The 26,840-nt window shown below is 37.9% G+C and overlaps 1 protein-coding gene across 2 annotated transcripts in view; it reads right to left on the minus strand.

The window, feature by feature from the left end:
- Positions 1–26,840, minus strand: part of FANCL (FA complementation group L) — a 60,815-nt gene that overhangs the window by 864 nt on the left and 33,111 nt on the right. For both annotated transcript variants that reach the window (XM_070734783.1, XM_070734784.1), the window contains 5 exons: positions 10,880–11,030; positions 9,925–10,008; positions 5,733–5,778; positions 5,573–5,654; positions 389–505 (listed from right to left, as the gene is read on the minus strand). In XM_070734783.1, the coding sequence (XP_070590884.1) occupies positions 389–505; positions 5,573–5,654; positions 5,733–5,778; positions 9,925–10,008; positions 10,880–11,030 (480 nt within the window). The remainder of the gene's footprint in view (positions 1–388; positions 506–5,572; positions 5,655–5,732; positions 5,779–9,924; positions 10,009–10,879; positions 11,031–26,840) is intronic.

Below are 26,840 nucleotides of genomic sequence, written 5' to 3' on the forward strand. Positions count from 1 at the left end.
TATGAAAATGTTGCAAACGGGATAAGCATCTCTCCTGTTCAAGGCTTTAAAATCAAGAGTACATTCTGATCCAACCTCTCTCTCTCTCTCTCTCTCTCTCTCTCTCACACACACACACACACGTTATCTTCTCTTGGAGAGAAGCTGATTTGCTTAAGAGAACCAGTTCCGATAGTTTTAAAAATAATTCTAAGACTTATCTAAAAGTAGAATTTGCATGATGCATAACAGTGAGAAAAAATATTCTATATCAGTATATATTGTTGTAAATGTCTACTTGTCCTTTACTAAGCAATTAGATTCCTCTAATTTTTAAAAGTAGTTCAGCTACTGCATGGAGTTAAATGCCTAGAACAAAGACAATGTTGAATGCTTATGATAATCATACCTCATATAAACACACTTGATGAAAACATTGGCCACAGTGAGAGTCATCACAAACCTGGTCTGGAATAGCCCCATCCAGACGATAAGCATAGCAAATACCACAATCCATAGAGAAGTCCTTAAAAATATAAAATAGAAGTGTATTAGTGGGGTGGCTGGGTTTAGTACATGTACTGCACCCCAACCAAAATTCATCCAGAGTCCATTTTGGAGATAAATTAAATAAATTGAATTGAATTGAATTATGAAAAAAAAACAAAAAGAAAGGTTACGCAACACACTAAAACAAACCAAATTACATGATGGTTCAACAGCATTTCTATAGCACTTAAGAGTTTACTTTATGAGGCAAACTGGTTACTTATAATTTTGTTTTCAGGTAGCCATCTATGAATGTATATACATGAATTATACATTTGCACGCAACCTGTTTAGATCCTCTATAGCACTGACGCTGAACCTATGGCACAGGTGCCATATCTGCTGGCACATGAGCTGTTGCCCTAGCTCAGCTCCAACATGGATGTGTTTGCCGGCCAGCTGACTTTTGGCTCACACAGAGGCTCTGGAAGGGCGTTTTCGGCTTCCGAAGGGCTCAGGAGGGATGGGGGAAGGCGTTTTTACCCTCTCCTGGCTTCAGGGAAGCCTTTGGAGTCTGCAGAAGGCGAAACATGAGCCTACTGGGCCCACCAGAAGTTGCAAAACAGGCCATTTCTGGCCTTCAGAGGGCCTCGGGGGTGGGGGAAGCTGTTTTCATCCTCCCTAGGCATTGAATTATGAGTGTGGGCACTCGCAAACATGCGACAGCACACACCCACACTCTTCCAGTACCCGAGGAAAAAAAGGTTCGCCATCGCTGCTCTATGGCATATGGAATGTTTTGATAGGAGTCCTGCCCTATGCATAGCAATCATAAGTAGTCATGCCTCTGTTGAATCTCTTCTTATCTGCAACTTAACGTGAAATATGAAAGCAACGCCAAGACCTCCCAGTATCAAATGGGGAAGGGTAATTGGTTATTCCGCACACCCTGCCTGATGCCACCATTAAATGTTGTGAGCACATGGTGTTTCTCCTGAGTGAGGGAAGCCCTGGGAGAGACCCCACCTAGCCGAATCCATAAAAGAGACAAACAGGCAGGAAAATGCTTTGCAAAGCCAAAAACAGCCCACATAGGGGAAAGAGCCCAGCTACATTAGCACAAACACTGCATTCTAATGCCAGAGAGGTTTCGAAACAAGCCTCCGTGCTTGGCCAGTGAAGCTTGGTTGAGCCTTTGCCCCAACCAGATGGTCATTAGGAGATTGTAGACGTCTTTGGAGAAGCCAACCACCTGCATGCAAAGGTGGCAGCTACAGGATAAACTTCCCCAGCCTTTCCATTACTTAATCTCCTTCCTCTCCCAGAATCCCATATTTCTTCAATAAAAAGTGGGAGGAGCAGACTTGAATTCCCTTCCTCCCAATTAGATGTTGAAACTAAACTCTCCAGCTCTGCCCTCCAATCGCATCCCAGATAATCACATAATTTGCTAAATTCAGTGCTTGCCTTTATGATTCACTACTAGAGGAAAGGAAGCAAACAGAGAAAATATTTCTGAAAAGCTGTTTGCCTTGAGGAGCCGGAAAAAACAATTCAGCTCTAAAGAAAAAGCAACTAAAACACAAGCATGCACCAAGTAAGTGGCCCCAACAGAAGCTGAGTCAGAGAGGAAGCAAAAAGCTTTCCAAGTCCTTCCAATGGTTTCTTCCCTCTGAGAACAGAGCTCCAGACAATATTATTGGATAAAAGTGTAAGGCTTCTTCCAAGATAGATAGTTCCCCTGAACAATTCTTAAAAGGCAATTATAATGGTCACGTATGTAGCTGAAGGACCCAAAATATATTTGGACATTGTAAGAGGACATTATTCCTTTGTGTATATCAAAGTTTGAGGATTGAAACTATTTACTTGGAAAATGCTTTTTAAAAAGACCCCGAAAAGCTAAAAACAGTCACTGGATACTGTTTGATTATTAATTCAAATCTATAGAGCTGCCCAAGTCTGGACAGTACACAACTATAGATGAAACAGAAAGTGTAAAAAGAGTAAATGCAAATATAAAATTGTTTCTAAATATAAAAAACAAGAATAAAATATCATAAAAACAAAAAATACAGGTAGAAAATAAGTGTTTTTCACCAGAGGTAATTAAATAATACCTCATTTGGTACTGAGAAACTGGAATAATAATATCACGAGGACTACCTGTACTCATAAATTAACTGAGGAAAGGAATGCTCTTTCAATGGCTTTATCCCTCTGAGAATGGTTACCAGTGGGTCTCTGGATGCGATTCAAGGTGTTGGTTATTATCTTTAAAGCTCTACATGGCTTAGGACCAGACTATTTACGAGACCGCCTGCTAGGCTGCAGCTCCTTAAAGAATCGGTGTTTTTTTTTGTCACTATAGCAAGTCACCCCTTTGATTCTGGGAAAAGGTATAACTACTTAAAAAAATTGCAGGAAGCCCTTTTGTTTCCAGCCCTAAACTCTGAACCATCCTTTTGGAATCAGATAAGATAACACACAAAATGGGCTTGGCACAACAGTTTCTCTCATCTGTAATTCATTTTTAGGAACAAATTCCTTACCATGTTTCAGAAATTTCTCTTCTGAGTAGGTGCCTTCAATCTTTGTCAACTCTTAATGACCTCATGGATTTTTCTCCATAACAATTTGTTTCCATCCTGCTTATTCAGATGCTCCAATGGTGCTTTCATTGCCTCTGCTGCTGGTCAGCCTTTTTTTTTCTTTTTTTGGTCTTTTCTTCTATCTTTCCCAGCTTTAGAGTCTTTCCCAGAAAAATCCCCTAAAAGCTTACTCACAATCCAAGTTAAGATCCCTTTCTCTGCTGCTATTGCCAATATACTGTTATATTAAAAGTGCCAATAATAAACAGGGAGGATAAAAATGCCTTCCCTTATCCCCCAGAGGTTCTGGAAGCCTAAAAGGCCCTCCCAGAGCCTCTGTGCAAGTGAAAAATCAGCTAGCCAGCATACACGTGGATGTTGGAGCTGAGCTAGGGCAATGGCTCGCGTGCCAGCAGATATGGCCTCGTGCCATCTGTGGCACCCATGCCATAGATTCACCATCACTCGTCGAGGTCAGTGATGGCAAACCTATGGCACGGGCACGCGGAGCCATTTCTGCTGGCACGTGAGCCATTGCCCTAGCTCAGCTCCAACGTATGTGTGCCAGCCAGCTGATTTTTGGCTCGCACAGAGGCTCTGGGAGGATGTTTTTGGCTTCCAGAGAGCCTCCAGGGGGGGATGGGGGAGGGCGTTTTTACCTTCCCCTGGCTCCAGGGAAGCTTTTGGAGCCTGGGGAGGACAAAACACGAGCCTACTGGGCCCACCAGAAGATGGGAAACAGGCCATTTTTGACCTCCAGAGGGCCTCTGGTTTTCACCCTCCCCAGGCATTGAATTATGGGTGGGAGCACTCGCGCATGCGCGATACAGTGCACACATGCTCTTTTGGCACCCAAAGAAAAAAGGTTCGCCATCACTGATCTAGGTTGTACCCACTGGGGAAACATTTGCTATGGAATGGAACCTTCAAGGTCATATGTGAATGGAGTCAATAATCTAAATCCCACAATCCCTCGCACATGAAACAAAGATATATAATTATTTTGAAATAGAACAAAGTGAAAGAACAGGAAATTTTCTAAAAGAATCAATCATTATTTCTAAAAGTGAATGTGCTATTACTATGTTAGTGGAAAATAAAACTAAAGGGATGAAAGGAAGCATGCCTTATTGTGTATGTCTCACATGGGACGGAGCTCCTACCAGGAAATCCCATTAAGTTCTAGATTGTACTGAATGAACACTTGTCTTATCCCATGTGAGATAATCACAGAGCTACAATGAAGAACTAGTCTTAAACTTAATTGGTTGAAATACACATTACTGTTTCTAATTAATTGTGTCTTTTAAAGCAAGTTTAAATGTTTTAATCAGTATTTATAAAACTTGTATATGGTAGCCACCACTTTAGATAAGACGGTGGTTTTTTTTTAAGATAGTAGATATATATGCATCACCAGAGGCCATCTAGAAATAAGTATTCTTTTTTTCCATCTAGTGTTTTATTTGCATGCAAATTTAACTTTTTGTATTCTTCTTTAATTAACTAAGATCTTTCAATCCGCTTATAGCTTTACGTTTTATCACTCACAGGATGATAAAAATAATGATACCCAAGGCAGGATACATGGACAAATATTGCCTTTATGATATTCTACTACAGATTTTCTATTAGTAGACTGAAGATAGGAAATCATAGCATATAAAGATTCAAATGGAGCTTTGATTAATCTCAAGCAATTCCTTTCTCAACTGATCTTGATGTATACATCTTTTTATAGGAAAGGGCATTAGGTGATATGAAAGCTCTCAAATTACGGTGACCTACCAATGTGTTATTGCAGAGTGTCACATATAATATGTGCAAGATATTACAAATTCTTCATGAATAAACAACATCATGATACTGAGATATTCCAAAATTATACCGAGTCAGACCATTTACAAACCCGACATTCTACAGGCAAGGAAGAAACTGTATCTTTATTATTATTATTATTGTCATTCACGGTGAGCAAATACAAAGAATAAATCTGAACAGGAGGTCAACTCCAATAATTAAGTTGCACTTTACCGTTAGAAGTTTATGGATTTTTAGAGTCCAGAGGCCTTCCAGCAGTTGCACAACATAAATAGATCATATTTTATTTAGTCCATTCTCAGAATTTTCCAAAATAGGAAAGAATAAAATGGGCAGGTAGATGGATGGAAGAATGCAAACTTCTTTCGCTAAGCTTAGTGCACTTTCTCACCTGAAAGGTTTTTTTTCATATTTTTGTATTAAATGTATTACATTTAAAATTCTAATACCAAAGACTGTATATATGTTGTTTGATATCAGAATTAATTTTAAATGTAATAAATTTAATGCAGAAAATACAAAAAAACCCATACATACACACACCACTAAAAATCTCTTTGAAGGAATAGAGGAAAAATAGCCCCCATATATAAGTAGACATTTTAAATAATCTACAGTCTCTTTGAAAAATAGTTATTTCCAAATATGTAGTATTCAAGCATGGTGAGCATAGAAAATATGAGATAACTTACAGTTTTTTCTAGGGCTTCTCGAGATGGGAAATCAATTTCTAAAATCTCTTTTAAATTCTCAAATAAACTATTTTCTGGGTTCCTAAAAAAGAAGGAAATAGTATTATAATTATGTTGACTAAATTACGAACCAAACATATTTACAAACAGATATACTTACCACATATGTATATTGCTATTCAGCTTGATTTTCAACGGATTTACCACTGAAAACAAATTATGCATTAGTTACATCTTTCACAGGAAAACATTATTTTTCAGAATATTTAATCCATGAAGGAGTGGTAGAGTTCAGGAGTAGTGGTTCTATAGTTCAGCGTTTCCCAACCGGTGTGCCGCGGCACACTGGTGTGCCGCGAGACATGGCCAGGTGTGCCGCCAAGCTTCAGCTGGGCGGGGCGCTGCCGGTACTTCCGTCCTGGGGCTCCCGCTCGCAGCTGTCCCCCGCCTCCTGCTCGATGCCGCGGTTTTCGGCGCTCTCCTGTTGGGCCCCAAAGAAGGAAGGCAGGAAGAAGGAGAGCTCCATTCTTCGCACCTTTTTCCCGCCTTCTTTCTTTGGGGCCCAGCAGGAGAGCGCCGAAAACCGCGGCATCGAGCAGGAGGCGGGGGACAGCTGCGAGTGGGAGCCCCAGGACGGAAGTACCGGCAGCGCCCCGCCCAGCTGGAGCTCCTCTGGCGTCGACGGCAAGTGTCCGATGGGAGCGGGGGTGTGTGTGGCCGCAGCGGCCGCAGGCAGTCGGGGGAGATGGCGGCGGCGAGAGGGATCGCTCTCTCTCTCTCAGCTGACTGCAAGTGGGAGCCCTGACGGTGGCGGTTGGACGTGCTGCTGGACGTCGTACATGCTGGCGCTGCGTGCCTGGCATATACGGTGTCCAGCACCACGTCCAGCTGCCGCCGTCAGGGCTCCCGCTTGCAGTCAGCTGACAGAGAGAGAGAAAGAGAGACATATAAGAGGCAGAGAGAGAGAGAAAGAGAGACATAGCAAGAGAGAAAGAGAGAGAGAGAAAGAGACAGAGCGAGAAAGAGAGACAGCAAGAGACAGAGAAAGAGAGAGAGAGAAAGAGAGAGAAAGAGAGACATAGCAAGAGAGGCAGAGAGAGAGAAAAAGAAAGAGAGACATAGCAAGAGAAAAAGAGAGACTTAGCAAGAGAGGCACAGAGAGAGAGAGAAAGAGAAAGAAAGAGAGACATAGCAAGAGAGACAGAGAGAGAAAGAGAGATAGCAAGAGAGGCAAAGAGAAAGAAAGAGACATATAGCAAGACAGTGAAAGAGAGAGAGAGCAAGAGAGAGAGAAAAAAGCATGAAAGGGATAGCAAGAGAGACAGAGAGAGAGCAAGGGAGAGAGAAAAACATAGAGGAAGGGAAGGAGGGAGAGAGAAAGAGAGCAAAAAAGAGAGGAAGAAAGAAAGAAAGAGGGATGGAGAGAGAGAATGAAGGGAAGGAAGGAAAAGAGAGAAAGAGGGAGAAATAGAGCGAAAGGGAGGAAGAGAGAGGGTTTTTTTGTCCAAACTTTTCTCTAGCCCGCCCCCCCCCCCTTTCATTGTTCCCCAGGATTTTGAAAATACGAATAATGTGCCGCGGCTCAAAAAAGGTTGGGAAACACTGCTATAGTTCATAGATAATGGATTCGTGATCAAGAATGTATTTTTTTCGTTCATACAAAACTTGTCTTTATTTTCAAGGTTTGCTGCTGCTTACATTAGATACTACAGTTCTATTTCAGAATTGTTTAGAGGTGAACTCATCAACATACACATAATGAAAATATATATAAACAGATCTGCACATTTGACATAGACTTGATAATGTGGCTCTAGAATTTCTCAATTTAGATATTTGACTAAATATAATTTAATCAAATTTCTGAAGGAATGCTTCCTTTATTTATAATATCATGAATTTTACCTCCATCTTCTGAAAGAAAATTAGATAGCTTCAGAATATTTCTGCATGAACTTAAATGGCTTTTCCCAAATTAATTTGGAAACTCCCAAATTCGTACAACTTGTCCCAGAGCTTCACCCAACCAATCTAATTTGAATGGCTATTTTGCCTGAAGCCAAGAGACTTAGAAATTGTCACCTCTTTCAAAGGTATATTTTAGAGGAATGATTTGATCAAATCATCCCACTGAAGTTTGCACAATCCCACTAAAGAAGCACCTCTGATCTTGATAAAACATCTAGGTAATTTAGTCTTCTCAATTCTGTGCAATTATTGCTGCCTTCACACAAGAACTAAACAATCAATTTGCTTTTGATCTGTCCAATGATAAAAGGCAGACAGGAAAAGACAAATGTCCCTGCATTAAAACAGTTCAAGTCTTCTACAATGGGAACAGGGAAAAAAAAAGGAAAAATGGCCCTGTTAGAATCGTAAGAACTGTCCCTTGAGAAAAACAATTTCGTCGATAAAGATTGAGAGAACTATTCTGCATAGCTTACTTTTATTCCTATACATGCGTATGCTTTAAAAAAATAGATTATTGTGGCTCACTAATGTGCTAATTTACAAATCAAGAATGCATTCACAGACCTCTCAACATTTATGACATAATTAATCTGCATTAAATGATGCCAAGAATAACTTCTTGCTTAAAAAATATGTTAAGTGCCTTCCTGGGTCATATAAATCATTTAATGATCTAAACAAGTAGCTGATCCTGAGTGCCTACATTCTGCCCAATTTTGATGCAGGCCCTAGTAATATATTTAGGAGAAAAAAGTAGTTCAGAATACTTGGAAGGGTTATGGGTTTCTCCTGAACACACACTTTGATAAGAATTTTTGAATATTACATTTCATATATCCCTTACAATGTCCATAAAAAGATATAAAAGAAAGGCAAAAGCCAGATCAATTTAATGATAAAGCCCTCTGGGAAGCCTTTGAGAAAAATGCTTTTCAACATACAAGCTCTATTTAAAATCTTGGAAAAAAGGTTTGATAAATTAACAACACTTTTAATCAACCCAATGGCGTCCAGTTATAAGCAACATCAGTTAAACCCAATTTACAATTGGATGGATTAGAATTTAATTTGTTGCTGGCAGATTTGAAGGGAGAGGAGCCTGGCTTGAAAATTGCAGGCTGGTTAGAGAAAGGCATGAATTCAAAAGACCTAGAAATATCAGAATTGATGAGTGATGAGAATAGAAATGTTTTCAATAGAAAGATGATCAGTTAGAAGGGTAAAAAAAGAAAGGGGGGAGTAAGAAAATAAGATCAGTGTGTGTGTGTAGCACTGTATATAGCATGTATAATGATAGTTATGGAATAGAGACTGAACACAATGAGAATTGTAAAACAGGTATATCACATGCTGTGCAATGTTTTTATTTTTTTAATGTTCTTTGTATGTATGTATTTAAATAAAGATATTATTTTGTTTAAAAAATGCAATGGATTGTCTCTGGAGATTCTCAATTATCTGGTTCCTAATTGTCTCAAAGGTGTTTTTTTCTTCAAAAGGCACCTGGACTGGGTTTTTTTTTCCTTGAGGAAGAAGAAAATTATCTTGGATGAGAAGTGAAATGCTTTCTTCTTCCTCATAGGAAAAACAGTCCACTTGCCTTTTACCCCCAAGACAAATGCTGTGGAAATATTTAAAATAGTTTTATGATTTTGGAGAATGAGATGCAATTGTTGGGAAAGATTCCCATTAAAACTTTTAAGGAAAATTTTTATCATTAAAAATCAATAAAGGATATTTGATGCTAGATGGATCAGAGATGATTGTAGCATAAACGGAGGTATTAAAGTTTATAACATTGTGGGATTGCTTTGCGCAGGAGAGATTATTATTACTGAAATATATTTATCAGTATTCAACTGGGAGGGACAATATATGTTTGTAGGTTTTATGCACATTATTCCTTGCCTTGTATAGTTTTGCTTTGTTCTTGCATAGTTGTTTTTTTTTGGCTTGGAGTTTGTAACTTTGTGAATAAAAATTAAAAAAAACACATCAACATGGACATAGGAATTAAGCATAGTGGCAGGGAGCCATCCACTTCTCTCCAGTTATAATTATATTCCCAATGTTATCCTGCAGTTCTGCTATTACTGTGGCATGAGAAGTGATATATAACACTTTATAAAACATGTTCTGTACATGACATGTCTGCTATTTTGCAGTTAAATGCATCCAAAACAGTGCAAATTGTTTTATATATTGAATGTTTAATGATTTTCTGAACAATATAGAGAATTTTATTAAAAATGTTGATGTTATTCTGTATTGCTTGCCTGAAACAAATATATTCAGTTTACCATACATAGAGGTTAATTTATACTAGCATAAAATATTAGACACTGCAACAGAAAAGAGAAGAAAAAGAGAAGCCATTCTACCATGGTCAGCTCCAAGAAAGTAACACTCAGGAAGCATGGAAGGATGTCTGGGATCTACCTCTATATTAAGTGAAATGTTGTTTCCTGAAACAGATAGATACACATCAAAGTATATAGCTACCCAGTCTTTTTAAAAAAAGGGATAATTTTTAATTGTACAAATGTTATGCACAGCATTCCAAAACTACAAGAATTACAATTCCACCTTTGAATTCAAAATGCTTACCTAACACTACAAAATCTGTACGTGAAAGTGACTAGATTTTAGTATCTTAGTAACGTCCAGATTGACTTGATCCTTCTACCTACTTCCTTCTTTTTATTTCCTAATATTGATTTGAAGTCATTCATCAATTAGATCAACTAGACACATTTCAGTACATTTGAAATCCATGTATTTCTATGAAAATATAGTAATTAATTATAGTTAGTTCAAGTATTCCTAAAAATTACATCTGGTGGGGTATATTAAGAAACCTTTCCTTCTGTGCTATAAAAGCTGATCTGAAAAAATAGCAAGTATGGTATATGTGTCTTCCAAAATGAAAGTAGTGCTGAAAAAAGTAGTCACAGCTTAGTTTCAGTGGACTTGATGATAAAACTTGTCCAAGCAATGCAGGAGTGGGCAGTTGTTTGATAGGAAAACCTTTTCTTTCTTTCTTTTTAAAAAGACACATCTCCCCAAAAAACAGTGGAATATAAACCAGCTGGAAGTTATGACCCACAGTTTGAGAAGCTCTATAAACATTTTTTATTACTATTACTGTTATAACTATACATAAAACATAATTCCAGGGAGAACGAGAGGTTTCTTCCTCAATGAAGTCACAATCTAACATTTAAAATGTTATGTGTAACAGAAGAAAAAAGCTCCTTTTGTAGAAACCTGATTTCTTAAAAGTTTTATCTCCCCTAGCCACTAAAGTCCTTATGCAATTGTCTGTTTTATTCTTACCAATTGCAATCCTTCGCCTTGTGGAGCTCCTTGTGGGTTTCTCTGGCTCAAGGACCCAGGTCTTCTCATCAATTTCATCTAGAACATCCCAAAACTCCTTCAGTGATTCTAATGCTGCCAAGAACTGACTGTGAATGCTCAATAAGGAACTCTAGTATGGAAGGAAATTGTAAGAAATATTATAAGTGGCCATTAACAAAGCAAAATAGAAGTATTGTTTATTAACTGTTTCAATTTTTCAAAATCTAGTGCACAATTATAAACACACACACATAACAATTATACATTATGCATACATGTATAATTATATATGTATACAGTGTTCCCTCGATTTTCACGGGGGATGCGTTCCAAGACTGCCCGCAAAAGTCGAATTTCCGCGAAGTAGAGATGCGGAAATAAATACACTATTTTTGGTTATGAACAGTATCCCAAGCCTTCCCATAACACTTTAAACCCCTAAATTACCATTTCCCATTCCCTTAGCAACCATTTAGATTATTACTCACCATGTTTATTTATTAAAATTTATTTTAAAAAAATATTTTTTAAAGGCAGACGAAAGTTTGACAATGACATATGACGTCATCGGGCGGGGAAAAACGTATAGGGAAAAAAACCGCAAAGTATTTTTTAATTAATATTTTTGAAAAACCGTGGTATAGAAGTTCCGCGAAGTTTGAACACGCGAAAATCGAGGGAACACTGTATTACAATTAATTTTTCAATCCCTTTTTAAAAATATTCATTTTTAAACTTCTTTTAGAATATTTCTACTCTTTTTACATTTACACTTAAAACTATTCAGCGTACAATCATGTAGCAAGTAGGTTGTTTTGTATTTAATACAGAATTCCTGTGAATTAATAAGGAAGTAACTTGCAGCTTTATTTTTGTAAAGTACCTGAAAATTATTCACATGCAAAATTCCAAGTAATTTGAAATGCTTAAACAACTAAAAACATATTGCAAATCCAGTATGTCTCTATTTAAAACTGTCTTCTAACAATAATTGCGGCCTATTTTTTCTAATTTTTCCTCATTAAATCTAACACATTTCTAAATAAACAGATTCTGAAACCCAGGATTAACAGGGTGAAATTTTATAGCATGCACATCTCCCAAAGCAGAGATCACCAACTTCCCCTCCCCATCACTGTTGCAGCAGAAAGGAGGCTAGTGTTTTATCAGTGGAATAGGTTTAATAAGCAAAGCAAAAATTATACTTTTATGAAGAATATACAAACATGGATCTTTTCTTCAATTTTCTTCAAAATGTCAAAAAAACAAGAAGTTGTGGATGGTTTAAAAATTGCTCAGGTGAGTTTTTAGGATTTTACACACTTGAAAAATATTTTTAAAAGGAAGGACAGAGCTTGAGAAAGAACACGTTGGATTTATTCTCCCTGCTGTTATTAAATTATATTAAAGTGAGAAAGCACTTAAGCAGAAAAGTGTGAATACTGCCAATCTCAAAATGTAACGCTTATTATCTTTAAAAGCATTTTGTTACTTTTATAATACCTGAAGTGATATAATAGTGTCAGTCACTTAACCAGATCTTACAGCATAATATCTTCATCTTAAGTACTATTATTTCCAGTATTTTAATAATTTTCACACTGTCTTGGAATGTGATCTTTTGTGCTCTGATGACACTTAAATTAATAGCATAATTTTCTGGTACTTGCAACAGTTGCTTTCCAGTTTGATTTTTTTACATTTTCTTACCTCATATACAGACAAATCCTTTTAATAGCCATTTTTATCTTTTTCTTTAGGGAATTCAAAGGAATTTCAGTAAAAATAGACACCAAGGGATTAGAATTTTGAAATCCAATTAATTTTAATACTAATTGCAATTTTTCAGTGATGTTCCTTGAAAGGTAGCAAAATCTTAGAGTGATCTGCTCATCTGATCTTATTTGCATGTTTCATTGATGTTGTAGTTGCCTTTCCATATGCATATTTGAATCTCTATGTTAAAAACATTTACACTACTTTGTCATGCAAATTATAAACAATTTATTCCTAATTTTACACTTCAATTAGATCATTTCTGTACATAGTCCCTTTAAATAATTTACATGTGTTCCATGGTAAGAAATTCAATAATGAAATAGCCACTCTGCTGCCTCATGATTTTTAAGATAGTGTTATTTACTTAGCATATTTATAGTTGCTCCCTAAAATTTATCTCAAGGCGGTGAATAAGCTTTGATATGCAATGCCCCTCCCACTCACCCTAATATGAAAACTATATGCATTTCTCTAGAACAGTAGTGCAAGTGAAGCTCTATTGAACACACTGTATTTTAAAATAAGGCACGGCAAGAGGAAAATCCACAAAATTTAGAGGTTAAATAAATATGTTAAAGGGTTAAATAAGGTCCAGGAGGGAAGTGTTTTTAATAGGAAAGTGAACACAAGAACAAGGGGACACAATCTGAAGTTAGTTGGGGGAAAGATCAAAAGCAACGTGAGAAAATATTATTTTACTGAAAGAGTAGTAGATCCTTGGAACAAACTTCCAGCAGACGTGGTAGATAAATCCACAGTAACTGAATTTATACATGCCTGGGATAAACATATATCCATCCTAAGATAAAATACAAAAAATAGTATAAGGGCAGACTAGATGGATCATGAGGTCTTTTTCTGCCGTCAGTCTTCTATGTTTCTAATTCTAGAAAAGGTATAGACATTTCATGAATTCTTAGAGAAATGGGAGTAGATTGCTGGAAGAGGATAAAGAACTTTTCTGTTCTTTTTCTGCTTCAGGACATTCTGCTCTATTTAGTGTATCCAAAATTCTGTTCTCCAATAATTTCAAAGCATGCTATATTCACTTCTTTAAAATTTCCCCCCAAAGTTCTAAGGGCATATTGATAACAGGAATAAAATGTTCAACTGTATGTTAAACTCAATGGTAAGCAAATTTGAGAAAAAGGTTGGTTAAGGCATCAGGCTAGAAACTGAAAAAGGTGAGCGCTAATCCTGATTTGGGCAAAAGGAAAGGCAAACCATTTCTAAAACATCTTTGCGAAGAAAACTTGTCTACTTTATCAGACATGAATGAACAAAACAGGGGAAGGAGCAAAAAGTAATCTAACGGCCAAAATCTGAAGCAATCCTAACTGTTTTCTCAACATCCAATTTTTATTTTATGAAACATGAGACCTGTGAATCTTTAAAGAATGCTGCAAAAAAACCCCAATTGGGTTATAAGTGGAACATTATAAGAATGGAAGGAGGCAATTTGGCAGGAAGGGGTTTTTTCCCCTATAAATGCAAAGATTATTAGAATAAGAGCAGGAGCTTTTAGAAGATAAACTATCTTTAAATCTTAAAAAATAGTCTGAAGTTGCCATTTTTGAAGCTGATTTTCAAAAATTTAGTTTTTATGAATGGCGATGAGACTTTGGTTCCTAAAAACCTTGAAAAAAATTAAAAAGCTGAAATAGGATGCCCTGCTGGTCACTTAAACAACAACAATAAAACCTTCATTTCCTCTTCTCCATCAACATTATCTCAAGAGAAATAACTGGCATTAAACTATAACTGGGATTATAGCAGCCACTAAGAGTTGTTGCTTCGTAAAGATCTCACACTAACATTAGTGTCTTATATTTTGGGGGTTGTGAGAGGAAACGTACAAATGAAATTTTGGTTATTTCGCCATCAAAAATTCAATACTGGCATTATTCCAATATGAGAGCAAAACATCAAATATGTCACTAGAAGGCAAAATCACTGAGAAAGCAATTATATTTGGAAAAATTAGCAGTAAAAGGAAAACCGGGCCACCAAAAAACATGATAGCTGGACACCATCAAAGCTGACACCATTCAGAACATAGAGAAACTCAAAGACGTACAAGATCAGAAAGGGCGTTGGTCTTAACTAATACGCTCCTTCTCGTGGGGGTGGATATAACATCCAGGAATGGGTTGATCTCATCCTCCAAGTTGATTGGACTGAGTCTGTCAGAACTGTTGAAGACACACCTCCATCACTATCCCTTCCAGTTTTTGACGAAGATGACCTACGTGTCAATAATCCATGTAGTAAAGTTCTCCTTCAACATATGGCCAACCAGACTGCTGTCATGGTGGAGCTGGATGCTATATCCATCCCCATAAGAAGGAATGTATCAGGTAAGAGCATTGCCCCTTCTGCATAGTGCTGGATATACTTTAGCCTCCCGGAATGAACATACCAAAGCTGGTTGTCATCACGGGAGGACCTCACTGGGTTGGCTGCTGCTGCTCCTGGTCGACTTGTTGAAGTACCTGTCTGCCAAAAGCCACCTCTGCAGAGGCATAGATGTCCGATTTATAATGTCAAATAAATGGAGACAGGAAAGACCAGGTGTCTGCACCGCAAACCTCTTCAATGGAAGCCTGGGTAGCCCAAGCCGCTATCTGCACTGTGGGTAAAATAAGTAGTAGTCTACGGAGAGGGGCGGCATATAAATCTAATAACTAAATAAATCTCTCTGGGTAAACAAAACTCCTGTAGTTCACAGGCCTTAGCAATGGTTGTAACCATCTACCTATGGTCGAAGGAGACACCCTGGTGCCTAACGTGGCCAGCTGGAACGCAACAAATAATGCCTCTGTCATAGTGGCAGTTGACTTAATGTATATACATCACATCCAAGGTAAGTCATTGTTTTTCTAATAGGTGAATTGGTTACAGGCAAAAGTTTGGTAGAATCAGCTCTTGCACCCTGTGGAACCAAGAGTTCATCTTGGGGATGAAGAAGGGATCCAAACGTAACACCACCCGAACCTTGTGGAAGTCACACAAGACTTTCCTTACTGACAGAGGCACCAGCTCCGACACTCTCCTGGCCAAAGTGACTGCCACCAGGAATGCCACCCTACAGGTAAGGTAGCGCAGGCTGGTTGACTGCAAAGATTCCTAGAGGGCCCCGGTAAGTAAAGTTAAGACTTTGGACAAATTCCAGGTAAGGTATCTATGCACTACCGGGGGGCAGAAGTTGGTAGCTCCCCGGAGAAATCTGCGAACCATACGATGTAAAATGAGGGATTCCAGCTGCCCACATGCTAAAACTGAAGACAAAACCGCCACCTGTCTTCTGATTGTGTTGGGCAATAGTCTCCTATTAAGCCTATCCTGAAGAACCACCAGGAATTGGACTACTGAAGTGGCTGTTGGTGTAATGTCCACCTCCATACACCACCTGCAAAAGATTCTTCAGGTGGCATCGCAGATGTGAAGCTGCTGAAGAAGTTGGTGATAAATTAATCACACTATCTTGCCACACTGTTTTGCCGGCGTGTTTCAACCGCCCGTAATTACAGGGTAATTAGTCCAGGAAGACACACCACATGATAAAAGGAAAACCCAAAATTTTTTATAAACAGAAAAACAGAAACAGCTCACTTTTTAAATGTCAAAGGGATTTTCTGGTACATACAAGGCACAGATTAAATGCAATCCAATTGCTCACCCAATAACTGGGAAATTGAGTCCAATTCTAAAGTCCAGAGAGTCCACACACAATCCTGAACAGCACAAAAACCACGATCTTGACAAAACAATGAATCAGATAAACTGCCACAAGGCTAAACCAGCACGCTGTTCTTTTTATCTGTAGCACTAATTACAGCAGCCCCACCCAACCACAGGTGGCCTCATTTTCTCTTGTAATAATCCTTCAGTTGTTGTCTCCTATGCATCACTCTACACATGCATGGATGTGTCATTAATTCTTGTTCAGAATCCAGGGATGATACAGATGATTGATCTCCTCCTGGGCTGTCTGCCAAACTCCCCTCTTCCCTGTCACTCACGCTTCCCTGGTCAGAGGAGGCTTCGTCGGCAGATTCTATCGGGAGCAAAACAGGCCTGCGGCATGTGTATGTTTCCCCCACATCCACCTGCACATTCCTTGGGGCAGGAGCTGGGCCAGAGCTAACCACAACACTATCGATAGAAGATCTGATGTTGTGGGAACTTGGGAGGGGTGAAAGTCAGGAGGGAACATATGCAGGTACAAAGCATTCTTTTGAGTGGTTCAAAGGCATGCCCATCCACCAGGGCGGAGGTGAAGGACTCAGGATGTTTTATTGCCTTATGGGGGAAAGAAGCACAAATCTCCTGTTCCACTAGATTGGCTGTTCAGGAGCGTAAATCTCCACTAATGGAGACGCTAATGGTGGTGGTGGTGCCAACTGTCAAAGTCTAAGAGGCGCAAGAGCATGTAGGCTCTGCCTCAGTGTGATCAGCAATTGAGGGCACAAGTCTGCGGTGCCAACTGTCCCTGTGACAGTGTAAATCTCCACTGATAAGATCAGGTTGTTAAGTATCCCAGGTCACCAAGCTGCCAGTTTGAAGCTCTAAGCTCTACTATCTTTTCAATTATTAGATTGAAGTCTTTGAGGGCTGCTCAGAACACAAAGAAGGGTCTCTGGTGAACTGAAAGCCCTCGTTTCCAGAGGGGGTGGTAGGTTGAGCCAAAGCTCTGGCTGCAGGGAAAGCCCCCTTCCCCCCAGCAACTCAATCAGATGTTTTGGGAATCAGCTGGGTCCACAACTCATGAATGGATGATAAAGGTGAATATAGAATCCAGGAAAGAATTGTCCAAAAACAGCAATATGGTTGGCACATCTTTCCAAGCTCAGTGCCTGAGTTAAAAATCTGGAAGGGATAACGACGGAGGCATGTCCTCAACAGCTCTGACAGTCCTCCAAATCCAATCAGCTTGGAGGATGAGGTCAACCCATTCCTGAATGCTATATCCACCACTATGGAGAAGAAGTAAAGAGACCTGGCCCATAGAATTGTCAAGAATCAGGCAAGACTGAATGAACAACATCATTATCACTTCAATATCTCCGGGACCGCCTTCTGCCGCACGAATCCCAGCGTCCGGTTAGGTCCCAGAGTTGGCCTTCTCCAGGTCCCGTCGACTAAACAATGTCATTTGGTGGGACCCAGGAGAAGAGCCTTCTCTGTGGCGCCCCCAACCCTCTGGAACCAGCTTCCCCCAGATATCAGTTGCCCCCACCCTCCTTGCCTTTCGCAAGCTCCTTAAAACCCACCTCTGTCGTCAGGCATGGGGGAATTGAAATTTTTTCCCTTCCCGCTAGGCTTATAGAATTTATACATGGTATGCTTGTTTGTATGATTGGTGTCTTAAATTGGGGTTTTTTATATTACTTTTTAATATTAGATTTGTTACATTGTTTTCTTTATTGTTGTTAGCCGCCCCGAGTCTTCGGAGAGGGGCGGCATACAAATCTAATAAATAAATAAATATGCTGAGGATGGCATGTGTAGCTCTGGGGACATGTTGCACATCATTGATTAACCTTATTGCAGGTTTAATACATCGAAATTGCTTACTCTTTCTTTGTATTAAAAAACTAGAAAACGATGTCATAAAATTTTAGCACTTTGAATCTGGAAAAAAATGCACATATAATTTGCCAACATGGATGTTTGAATAGATGAAATTTCAACACCATGTACTGTATATCTCTGATTACTTCAACCACTATCATGTTGGGCACACACTTTGAGCCCCAGGCTTGAGCATGGAGATAGGCCTTTAAGGTCTTCTGGAAACCAGACATCACCAATCCAATCCCTAGAAGAATGATACAGTGCAGATACCCCTGCAGAAAAGAGCCTGCACATTGTCAGCTGACACCCCTTAGCAGATGGGAGATGAACCATGCCGCTCGTGCCGGACAGGATGGGGTGTGTACAAAAAAAACCAGGCAAGACATGGTGGGTCAATTTACTTGGATTTTAAATTTTTCTTTAATGTATGCTCACGTTTCAAAAGTTACAATGGAGTTGTAAAATACACCCAAAGGGCCATCAAAATAATTAGGATTCGTAGCAATTCCTGAGACAAGACAAGACTGGTTTGAACTAACAAATTCACACTCCCGCATGATTTCTATTTGTTCAGCTCTTGTCCACCACCCATCTTTTCAATTTGGCGCCCTTCAGAGATACTACAATTGCAGTTCTCAGCATGGTCAAAGGTTTATTGGCTCAATTTCCATCAGCATTTTAAAAGCGAACAATTAAAACTCTTTTATTTAAAATTCATACCAGGGAAGTCTCTAACTATGTAGAGGCTACTATCTTGCTTCCAAATTGATTGGCATATTACTACATGAATCACTATTTTAAAAAAGTATAATACTGAAAACTGTACCTTTACAAAAAATAGCTTTTCCATCTAAGCTTACATTAAAAATCAATGCTGGAAGATATACCTGCTATTACCAACATATTCAGTCTTCATATTCGTTAGAACATCTTTTTTTTTAAAAAAAATATTTTTTATTGATTTTATAGATTTACATAAAACAAACATATAACAGTGCACAGTGCATGTGCCCGTCACCTAACAACACCCCCCCCGTCACCCCCACCACCCCTACAAAGGGATTCAAAAAAATATTTTGCTTATTTATCTATCTATTAATCCTTGGCTCTATCTTGAACAAATATTACTGAAAGAGTGATTGTAATTTATTTTTCATATTTACATCACAGATTCTACTTAACATATAGTCTTTTACCTTGTTCCATCGCACCGTCAGCTTCTCCAATTTATTCTCATCAAAATTATTTAATCTTATTTCCATAATTTCAAAATGTATGTGGTCCACCATATACCAGTACCAATTTTGTACTGTCCATTTTGTAGAATCTTTCCAACCTAATACCATCACCGCTTGAGCACTTTCCAATGCTGCGGTTTTAATTTCCTTAAATTCTCCTAGTTCCCTATATTTAATTAAAATTGCTATTTCTTTTGTAATAATCCAGTTAATGTTTAACATTTTATTAATTTCATTCTGCACTACCTTCCAGAATTTCTGAATTTCTGCACACTCCCAGATCATGTGCATAAAAATTCCTTTTTTCTGGCACCCATGCCAACATTTACCCTTCTCTTTCCCCTGGAAGTGTGCAATTTGTACAGGTGTATAATACCATTTATGTAAAATTTTTCTTTTCATTTCTCTAACTCTTGTATTTTTAATCTTGTATATATTTTCTATTATTTCTTTCATTTCTCTTTCATCTACAGTATTTGTAAATCATCCTGCCAACATCTTGTTAAACTTTTTGTTACTTCTTCTTCCATCTGCAATAGCATTCTATATATATTACCGGCTTGTGCTTTACTTTCATTTATCTTTTCACTTAATATTTTTTCTAAACTATTTTCTTCCCGTAAGAAGGCTTCTTTATTCTCACTTTTATTTAAATATGTACATATTGCATTAATCTGCAACCATTTTTGTTTACCAATCCACCATTCCAGTCTGGTTCTACTAACTCTTCCATCTTTCTCATATAATTGTTCAATTCTCGTTATGCCTTTACTATTTAATACTTTGATAATTCTACTTAGATTAACATCATCCCCTTTATTCAATACATATAACGTTGATAGCCTGGATACCTTTATTCCACTTTTCCGCTGCCATTTAAGCCATATTTCTAAACATGCTTTAAAAGGATCACTTAAGGTACTGGTTTCGATTCTACTCCAATTTTTAAATAATAGTTCTTTGTTATTTATATTATTAATTTCTTTTTCTAATTCTACCCATTTCTTTCCCCCCCATAACTGTAACTCCATTAACCTTTCCATTTGAAAAGCATTTCTATATAATAATAGACATGGGCTGCCCCAACCCCCCTCTTTCTCTTGTGCAAACTGCCAGTGCTTCCTTATTCTGGGTTTTTTATCTCCTTCAATCCAAAAGTTTAGTCTATTGTCCCATTCTCTTAATTTTGCCTCAGGAAAACTACCCGGTAGAACCTGAAACAAATACATCATTTTTGGTATTATCATCATCTTAAGGGCTCTAATCTTAGCCATTCTTCCTAACTTTTTACCCTTCCAATTTTTAATCTGCTTCTGGATTTTTTTTCCATATTAGGTTATAATTGGCCGTGACTATTTTTATTGGATTCTTGAACAACCAAATTCCCAAATATTTCATTTTTTTACAACCTAATTTCAATCCTGAAATTTTTGGAATCTCGATTTGCTCTTTGGGGCCAGTATTTAAACATATTATCTCTGATTTATCTATATTAACCTTAAGTCCAGATTGATCTTTAAATTCCTGAAGCAGTATCATTATTCTTTTCATCATTTCAATTGGGGTTTCAGACATCACTATAGCATCATCTGCAAATAAGTTTAATTTCAATTCAAGTTCCCCTATTTGATAGCCTCTCCATTCCTTATCATTTCTAATTTTGTTTGCTAAGGTCTCAATTGCTAATGCAAATAACATTGGGGATAGTGGGCAACCCTGCTTAGTTCCATTCTGAATTTTAACCATTTCTGTTCTATTGCCATTTACTCTGATTTGAGCCACATTATCCTTATATATTGTTTCTATAACTCTACAAAATATGTCTCCCATATTTAAGTCTTTACATAATTGAAATAGGTAGTCATGGTTAACTTTGTCAAAAGCCTTATAGACATCTAATTTTAAAATACTTAATTTTCTTTTGGTACTGGTAGCATGGTGTAAAACATTGACCACATTTCTTATTGGTTCATAAATTTTCCTTCCTTTCACAAATCCATATTGATCTTCTCCAATTATTTTTGGTAATATATTCTCCACCCTATTTGCCAATATTTTCATAAATATCTTATAATCCTGATTTAATAGGCTGATGGGGCGATAAGAACTCGTGTCAATTAAATCACGATCTGGTTTTGGGACCGTTATAATTTCTGACATTTTCCACGTCTGTGGAGTTTCAAAAGTCTCCATTACATTATTAAACAATTTTTCCATATGCGGTAATAATTCATTCATATACACTTTATAATATTCAGCAGTAAAACCATCTGGACCTGGTGCTTTGGCAGGTTTCAATCCCTTAATAACTCTAGATATCTCCTCATTTGTGATTTTTGCATTTAACATTTGGCTATCCTCTTCCTTTAATTTCTTTTTAACCTCTGAGGTTTGCGAAATAACATACTTTTTTATATAATTCCCCATAAAAATCTCTCATTATTTTTTTCATTTCTACATTACTACGTTTTATTACACCATCCTTATCTTTTAAAGCAGAGATATGAGATTTCTCTTTTCTTTTTTCAAATAGTGTACCATTTGCTTCATTGATTTGTTACTCCAACCCCTAATTCTATGTTTCATAATTATCTTCATTTTATTCCATCTTTCTTCATCAAGTAATTGTAATTTATTTTTCTTAAATGATAGTAATAAATTCCATTCTCTATTTCTTGTAATTTTTAAAGTTTCTTGGATTAAATCTATTTCTTTTAATAAATTATTCCTCTTAGCATCCCAGGATTTCCTAATAAAAGCTTCAGTACTAATGCAAGTACCCCTCATTACTGCTTTATGTGTATCCCAAACTATTGTTTGTTTAATCTCACCTGTTGCATTAATACAAAAGAATCCATTAAGTTCCCTTTGTAATTTAATTCTACTCTCCTCATTTGCTGAGACGATGGGATTATACCTCCAAATTCTTTGTTTCCTACAAACCTCTATCTCTATCACAGCCAGGAGAGGAGCATGGTCTGATAGCCAAATAGTTTTCATTTCCGCTTTCTTAAACTTTACCTTATCTGTTTTATTAATTAACATATAGTCTATACAGCTAAATTTATTATGCCTTGCAGAATAGAAAGTGTCTCTATTAACTATATTCTCATGAAGATCCATCATATTAATTTTATTTAGGTGTAACTTTTTCTTTTCCCCCTTCCCTGCTGTTAATTCCAAATTAAAATCACCTGCTAAAATCACTATACCTTCCGCAAAATCATCTAGTTTCCGTTTTACATTTATTATAAATTGTTTTGCATTTACGTTGGGAGCATAAATTACCGCTAAAGTTACTAACTTGTTTCTTATTTTCCCCTTAATAAATAGCATTCTGCCATCTTTGTCCCTTTTAATATTACTTAACTGAAAATGCACTCTTCGGTGAAACAAGATGGCGACTCCTTTTGCCTTATTCATTCCTCTCGACTCATAAACTTTCTGCCACTCAGTATTTGTGACTAATCTGTCTGTTTTTTCCCTTCCCTTATGAGTTTCTGATAAAAATAAAACATCTGCCTTACTGTCCTTTGCCAGCTTCATGATTCTATAACGTTTTTTCTGTGATGAGAGACCATTTACATTCAGCGATAATAACCCTATATCACCCATTTACATAATTTAAATGCATTTCCCCTTCCAACAAAACAGAGATGTTTTTTTTATTACAATGAATCCCCACCCTGGTGCCCCTATCCTTACCTCCCCCCCAGGGGGAGGCAATGAAAAAAACTTTCGTTACTAAGAGGCACTCCTGGATCTGCGTTCCCTCAGAAAGCCCCCCCTTCCTCCCCATTTTACAACATAATAAAAGATTCCCCCCTCCTTCCCTCCTCTCCCCTTGTTAACTAGCGAAAACAACCAAAAAAGAAGTACAAGAAAAAAGGATTGATTAGTTGAAAAACTTCATACCATATTAGCAAGTCAACTCAGTTCAGTTTATTATTTTTTCTTCTGTCGAGTAACCCTTGGCTCGTTTTTCTTCTCTGCCTGGAGTGAGGCCAGTTCTCTTTGAAGTGCTGCGATCTTCTCCCCCTTACTTTGCCCTGCTTCACGGAACGGTTGGAGAAACAACTCTTCTCCTGCTGCATCTGGCCGATCCACCGATGACTGTCTCTGGGATGCTCCATCCGGATTTAACCCCAATTGGAAAAGCAGCTTTCTTCCCTCTTCTCACGATCTCGCCTGGAAAGCCTTGGAATCCTTAAACACACATATTGTAGCAGGATAACGCCACGAAAACCTGATTCCATTTTCATAAAGTTGGGAGTACACCTCTCTCATCTGGTTTCTCATCTTGAGGGTTTCAGCAGACAAATATTTTAAAACGCGTATTGGAAAAGCTTTGTAACGTAAGTTTAAAATCTGTTTCAACTCTTTAAATATTTCTGCAGCTCTCCTTTCTGAAACAAACCTTACAACAATGTCCTTTGAGTCCCCACGATTACGGGATCCAAAAGCCCAATGCGCTCTTTCAAATTCTTGCAACTCACATTTAACTTTGTTCTTAATGAACCACTGAAGGATTTCTTGAATAAGTTGTTTGCTCTCCGCAAAATCTTTGGGGAAACCTCTCAAGCGAAGATTAGACCTGCGCTGTCTGTCTTCTAAATTAATGATACGAAGTTCTTGGCGAGATTTTCCCACCTCCAGTTTCCCAATTCTTTGATCTTGTGCTTTGGATTGTTCTTTCAATTCTGCCATTCCAACTCCGACTGCAGATAAATCCTTTTTCATATCTTGGAGCAGCCTCCCCATGTCAGCAAAGGCTTTAAGCAGCGAATCCATCTTTCCCTCTAACTCCTCAGTAGACGCCATCTTCCCTTTGTTCTCGCTTCTCCACACAGACACGTTAAAACAGTTACTTGCTTCAACTTTTAACTCCTTCTAATAAAGTTTTTTCACAGCTTGTTCAGTTCGCTCTCCTCTCAATCCACTTTCATCAAGCTAGAGAGGGTTGTTAAGGGTTAACTTTTACTTTTCCTTCTCCACATCTGGGAGCTTTCTTTCGGAGCGTTTAGCTAGAGTAACGCATGCGCAGATCTCCATTCGTTAGAACATCCTAAACAGCATTTGTGCTTCACAATCCATTAATCTGTAAGTGCTTCCATGATTTGTAATACTTTTGGATACCAAGCCACAAAAAACTGAAGTTCACGGACAGAAGCTTATGTGGAAATATTTTAAACTAAATAATGGTGCAAAAGATAGGGATTATCTACTATGTTGCTTGTAACACTAAATTAAAAAAAGAAAGAAAATACCCTACTAAACAAGTCCAAACACAGCAAGAATATGGATTAGATGCCCCCTCAAGATCGCTACTATTGTATTTTTTGGAGTATAAGATGCATTCCTCCCCCCCCCCCAAAAAAAAAGTGGGTGGAAAAAGTCTGTGCGTCTTATATAGTAAATATTGTGGCAGGGAGAGGGGCAGCTGTTCTAGAATGAACAAACTGTGGCAGCGAACGGACCACAACGGCAAAGAATGGCAGTGAATGGATGGTGGCAAATGGGCCGTGGCAGCAAACAGACCAGATGAATATTGGATGGATGCCGGGAGTCAGATTTTTTTTTTCTTGTTTTCGTCCCCAAAAGCTAGGTGCGTCTTATGATTCGGAGCATCTTATAAGTCCAAAGCATTTATTATTTTTTCACATTTGCTTGGAAATTATTTCTTTTTGTCATTTACTTGTTCTGGAACCCTTTCTCCAGTATTCCTCCTGATTCACACATTGACCCCAAAAAATTAGTACCAGATTTCAATTAAAACACCTCCAGCTGTCAGATAAGTTGTATACAGTGGTACCTCATCTTATGAAAGCCTCTTCTAACGAACTTTTCAAGATACGAACCCGGTGTTTAAGATTTTTTTGCCTTTTCATCCGAACTATTTTCACCTTATGAACCCAAGCAGCTGCTGCTGGGATGAAGGGGTTTCCTTTTCCCCCCCTTTTTTGAAGAAAGAAAAGGGAGGGGCACCCCCCTTGCCTTTCTTCCTTCCCACTCACCCTTTAGCCTAGCCTTGCTTCTTCCACCCACCCCCTTTAGCTGCTCCTCCCTGCCCTCTGTTCGCCTTCCTTCTAAAGTTTGGGATTTTCCTGAAGGATTTGCACGCATTATTTGCTTTTACATTGATTCCTATGGGAAACATTGTTTCATCTTATGAACTTTTCACCTTACGAACCTGCTCCTGGAACCAATTAAGTTCGTATGATGAGGTACCACTGTATATTATTGATTTAATATTCAATCGTTTCACGGAAGACTTAGTCATCAAAGGTAGAAATCCTTCGTGCTTCTTTAGAAAATCCAGTATTATGTATTATAGTAGAACTAATTTGACTCAAAATTCAAGGCAGTGCCTTAACCCATGGATAAATACCTGCAGTAATTGGGGCATTTTAAAAAATGAAATACGACAGCAAATGAATTTTGCTAATTAGACAAAAGAAAGTCTTTAACTGAAGTAAGTAGTTGTGCTGGGACTTGTCACTGGAAAGCTCTGTATATATGGCAACTGGAACAATGGCAGCAGCCTTGCCCTTGGTACCGATTTCTGACTATTTTAAAATGTCTTCTCTGCACCAGAATCCACTGTCTGCTGCTGATCCCGCTGTGAGGCACCTGCACTGGCTACTAGGCTTGTCACGATGCACAAAACCCTACCATCTTCAGCTTGACATTGTGCACGTTATAATTATTCATCCAAATGAATATGTCAGAGCAGCAGCAGCAGACCTCTCATCAGAGCACAAGAAAAATACATCAAAACATTATCAACCCAGCAGGAAGACAGGGACCATAAGGAAAATTACCCATTTTTAATACAGATGCCATAAAGCCATGTCTATTATTATATAAAAAGCAAGAGGGGGGAGAACCACCATCAAGCTTTGAGTCCAAAAGTACTGGTGGAACAGAAAATGAGAAACAGATGTTAGGGGAAAATCAATTATTGTATCTAAAATCTATTTAGACTCTCTTAAAACAAGTTCTGTGCTAGTATTCTAATTTTGACATTTGTCCTCGTGGAGTTAAGGATCCTGTCAATATTTTCTCCCTGGAGAGGGGTGGCATACAAGTCTAATAAGTTATTATTATTATTATTATTATTATTATTATTATTATTATTATTATTATTTTCATTAAGATGACCTACGGTTGTTAGAATTAAATATCCATCACACACACACACACACACACACACACACACATGCTTACACAAAAAATTAAATATTAAAAACAAATGATAAGCTGCCAACAAATAGCTCACTGAACATATACAAAGCTTTTAATTTGTGGGGAAAAGTTAACCTGAATAGCATATAACACATACATCC

Source organism: Erythrolamprus reginae, chromosome 1 (genome assembly GCF_031021105.1).
Source record: "Erythrolamprus reginae isolate rEryReg1 chromosome 1, rEryReg1.hap1, whole genome shotgun sequence".
Classification (NCBI taxonomy): Eukaryota; Metazoa; Chordata; class Lepidosauria; order Squamata; family Dipsadidae; genus Erythrolamprus; species Erythrolamprus reginae.